Raw genomic sequence first — 4648 nt, forward strand, 5'->3', positions numbered from 1 at the left:
CTGCTTTTGAGGTGGAACAGATTCAGTCCTAATGGAAGACAAGCAACACACCCAAGCCTCAGCATCTAAGAGCTCTACCCTTGAGGAGGGAAAGAAAACCAATCTCTCTTTTGTGCTGGGAATGGAACTCGGCCTCAGAGGATGGCCCAGAGCTCCCAGGGAGCTTAATCCTCAGCCCTGATCGCAGGATTTCTATCAGAATCCTAGCTTCTGCTCCAACTTTTGCCCCAGCTCGGAACCTGAGAGCTATGGCTTGTTTCCCAAAGTACACTGGAGGCCTGGTTCCCAGTGTTTCTGAACTTAAGAGGTGAAAGGTTGTCAGGTGCTGGGGGCACCACCCTCACTAATGCTGGTCTTAAGGATGGCCACCTCTCACACTTGGTTCTTTGCATGCTACTGTTTCCACTTCGTCATGTTGTGATTCAGCCAAATGGATTATTGTCAGACACTAGCACCACGCTGCTTGGACTTTATAGTCACAGACTTAGGAGCCAAATACATTTCCTTATTAAGTACCCAGCCTCAGTTATTTTGTTATAACACCACAAGATAGACTAAAGCCCTGGGCAAGCTACTTGCTTGGCTAAGCCTGGGTACACACACGAGAAGTAGCACAGAGGTTCATCTCCTAGGCAGGTTGGATGCCATCAGTACTGGTCCCCAAGACAAGCTGAGAGTGGACAACGGAGGATGTTTATTTGATCCGTTGATATTGACATGTGTAAAAATATACAGTCAGGACAATATTAATCACGTTGGCATAATGTCCCTTCCTCCCCTTCGGCACAGCTTTCTCAACTGGTCCCTTCTCAGCCTCTTCCTTAAAAATCCCATCGTGTGGAAGGCAGGGGTCACTTCTTGGCAGCTTCTGCCTGTGCTGCCAAATCTGCCTCTTTCTGAGCAGCCAGAAACACCGCTCGTTCCTTCTGGAAGGCTGCCAGCTCTTCTGCACTGAGGCTGCCAGGGAAGAAAGATGGTTAATGAGACCTCACAAAGGGATGGTGTCACTGGCACAGCCCCAGCCTCCCTGGTCCCTTTCCTTTCGTGGCCTTTCCTGCCTTCATACCTTTGCTCATCTGGTTCCTCTGCCCAACACACCCCACATGCTCTGCCCTTTATCCTCTTCCTAAAGTCCTACCCATCCTGAGGCCTCCACTGTTCCTACTGGGACTCACTTCCTTTGTGCCACAGACACTGTATACTGACGTCATGGGCTGGGTGTGGCTATCCCCAGAGGAGCTCCAGTCCACTCATCTCTGTGCTCCCCACAAGGAAGTGTCTGAAAAAGTCAAGCCCATCTAAGTTCCAACCCAACTCCTTTTGGGAAACAACCAATTACCAGTCACAGTGTGGGGTATGACACAAGCAGCAAGAGGCCAGTGACAACTGTCCCTGTCCCTTTTCCTTCTGTGATCTGGGCCAAACTTTCTCCCACCTGACAAATTACTTTATGGAAACCATTCCTGAGATCATCCAAAGCCACCTGAAGAGGCTACCTTCTGGCCTCAGGATCAAGTCTGAATGTGGGACAGCTCAGAAGATCCTCCCTGACTGGTCCCTCCTCCGGGCCATATTCCCACTCTGCTTCTAGACAAGACTCCAACAATCACAATGAACTCAGCTTTGCTCTCCTACCTTCCATCCTTCACTGGAATCTCTCCACTTTTGGAAACATTTGCCCCCTTACCCTCCTTCCATGGCTCTGTTTAGATGTCCTCTCCCCCAAAGACCCATCACTGACACACCAGGTAAAAATTAGGAACCCTCCCCTCTTCCCTCATGACATCCACTGTTCTATTTTTTTAAAAATACTTTTGTTAAAAATTTTATTATGTGTGTATATTGCCTGCATGTAGGTAAGTGCACTTGTGTCGTGCATTGCCTACAGAGGACAGAAAAGGCTGTCGGATCCCATGGAACTGGAGTTATGGACAGTTGTTAGCTGCCATATGGGTGCTGGGATTTGAACCCGGGTCTTCTGCAAGAACAGTCAATGTTCTTAACTGCTGAGCCATCTCTCCAGCCCCTCCACTGTGCTCTTATCAATACCAACCACCTGGCAGTCCATTTTACTATCTGCTTTTACATCTTAGGTACAAATTTCTCCAGAGTGGGCCAAGGACCACTGCTCATTCCTGGTCTATCCAACATACAGAATAATGTCCACTACATACCAGATGTTTCCAAGTACATTCCAAATGAACCAATGAGGCTTCAATCCATATCCCTCCCCTAGAATTTAAGGTCCTTTGATCTCCAAACTGACTCTTCCATGTATGAAAATGTCACAATGAAACCCATTATTGTGTGTAATTGATATATGCTATAAAATAGGGTTTTTGGGGGGGGGTCTTTTTGAAACGGGGTCTCCCTGTAGCCCCAGCTGTCCTGCAACTCACTATGTAGACCAGGCTGGCCTTGAACTCACAGAGATCTGCCTGCCTCTGCCTCCCAAGTGCAGGGACTACAGGTGTGCACCACCACACCCAGCCTTAAAATGGTTTTTAAAAACATAACTCTTTCACTAGAATAGGCCTCAACTTTGCTCCCAAATCTCAGCCTCCTCTTCACACTGCCCCTCCCAGGACACTCACTCCTTCACCACACGAATGCCCAGGGAACGGGCAGAGCCAATGATGGACCGGACAACAGAGGACAGGGGTACATCTTGCATGACGAAAGCCTCATCCTTAGCTTTGACACAGGCAATCTCATATATGTGCTTCAGGGTCACCAGGCCCGCCACTTCTTTCCCTGGAAGGAACAAGTCATTCCTCAGGTGTGACTCCTTTCTAGAAACCCCAGAATCTCAGGTGCCTGCACCAACCCTTACCTGTTTCCCGGGCCCCCTTCTCAATCCCAGCAGCTGCCTTCAAGAAATAGGAAACTGTGGGTTGTCCAATCTTGAGCTCAAACGTCCTGTCAGGCTTCAGAAAAAAACAGACATAAGAGAGTTTCTTGGGGTTTTTTGTTTTTTTTTTTTTTTCGGGGGGGGGGGGGGGGGGTCTTTCTGATACAGGGTCTCCCTGTATCTCCAGCTGCCCTGGACCTCACTATGTAGACCAGGCTGGTCTTGAACTCACAGAGATCCTCCTGCCTCCCAAGTGATGAGACTAAAGGCATGTGTCCAACTCTGCTCTAGAGGCCCCAGTGAGACAGAAGGACAAAAGAACAATAGGGCAGACTCAAGCAGGTTCCCAGAAACTATGGTCTTGGCTTCACTATGTAAATGGGGCAAGTAGAACCCAGCAACCAGGTAAGGGGCAACTGCAGGTGACCAGCCCAAGCGCCAAGGACGACTACAGGGGTATGAGACTGCACCTTGACAAAAATCTTTGTAGGCAGGGGAATGCCTTCTTTGATGTCTTTTGTCTTTTCGTTGAACTCCTTACAGAATTGGTTGATAGAGACACCTCGCTGTGAGGAAAGCAGAGTTAGTGTGGGAGGTGAATGCTTTGCATCCCCAGGCCCTGTCCCTTCTCTCCATCTTCTCTTCCCTGTGTCCCCACCATCTATCCACACTCAACTATGGCAGCCGGACGATTGTGCACACCATGCCACTTCATCTTCACCTAGCCTTTTGGGGAAGGGTTAAAGTTGAGGTCAAAGGAGGCGAGGACAGGGGCTGGAGTGGTGGCTCAGCAGTTAGGAGCAGTGGTTGCTCTTGCGGAGGACCCAGGTTTGCTTCCCAGCACCCAAATGGCGACTAGCAATCGTCAGTAACTCCAGTTCCAGGGGATCCTACATCATCTTCTGACCTCTGCAGACATTGCACGACATGGGTGCACTTACACACATGCAGGCAATATACTCATATACATAAAATAAAAATAATAAAATATTGACATGGGTGCACTTACGTACATGCAGGCAATACACTCATACGTATAAAATTAAAATGATAAATATTTGTTAAAAGGAGGCAATGAGAGAAAGCCTGCGAGTGTGAGTGGCAGGGGCGAGCTTAGAACCGAGACTTCCCGGGCCCAGGACTCGAGGCAACCAGGTCCCCAGCACCGCACCTGACCCAGAATGGGGCCGAGTGGGGGCCCAGGCATGGCCTGGCCCGCCCGCACGATGGTCCTGATCACGCCTCCGGTCTCGGGCTTCCTGAGGGACCGAGTGACCCGGCTCAGCTTCGACATGTTCCAGGACTTTCCGTCTTCCTTCACCTCAGAGCAGCAACAAGACCAACGCTCTAGGCGCCGCCATCTTGGGTCCGAGGTCAAGGGTCCTCACGGTAGGCTACCGGCAAGCGAAGCCAACGAGGAGCGCGCACAGGCACTGCCTTGGACAGTTAAAGAGGAATGCGGGGCCTTGACTCTTCGCGCAGCATTGTGGGTATGGTAGTTCCGGCTCGTTTGCTGGGCTCTGCGATGCCACCTGCTGGATACAGAGATAATCTTAGTGTTTGAATTGGAGCCAGGTGTTGGGAGTCTCGAGTCTGTTTCCTCATCAGGAGTTGAAAGGTAATATGATTACAAATTTAGAGACTGGAAAGACACTGACCCCTCCTTTAGGCTGTGGACTTGATCCGGTTTCTTATTATCTGTTCTGTTCCCTGTACCATGGGCACTGTGCATACTCTCAGTGGAAACAAATCTTCCTAGAGCTGTTGTATTAAAGGGCTCAGAACATTGGCTATATC

General features: G+C 49.7%; 1 protein-coding gene across 1 annotated transcript; it reads right to left on the minus strand.

Moving 5' to 3' along the window:
• Nucleotides 1-693: 693 nt before the first annotated feature.
• Nucleotides 694-4262, minus strand: Mrpl11 (mitochondrial ribosomal protein L11). Its single transcript, XM_008822265.3, has 5 exons — nucleotides 4023-4262; nucleotides 3322-3417; nucleotides 2834-2927; nucleotides 2595-2754; nucleotides 694-957 (listed from the first exon to the last, which is right to left on the minus strand). Exons 1-5 carry the CDS (start codon nucleotides 4143-4145, stop codon nucleotides 852-854), a joined length of 579 nt encoding a protein of 192 aa, XP_008820487.1. The 5' UTR covers nucleotides 4146-4262; the 3' UTR covers nucleotides 694-851.
• Nucleotides 4263-4648: the final 386 nt, after the last annotated feature.

The sequence above is a fragment of the Nannospalax galili genome, unplaced genomic scaffold, assembly GCF_000622305.1.
Source record: "Nannospalax galili isolate Female #2095 unplaced genomic scaffold, S.galili_v1.0 scaffold1328, whole genome shotgun sequence".
Taxonomy (NCBI): Eukaryota; Metazoa; Chordata; class Mammalia; order Rodentia; family Spalacidae; genus Nannospalax; species Nannospalax galili.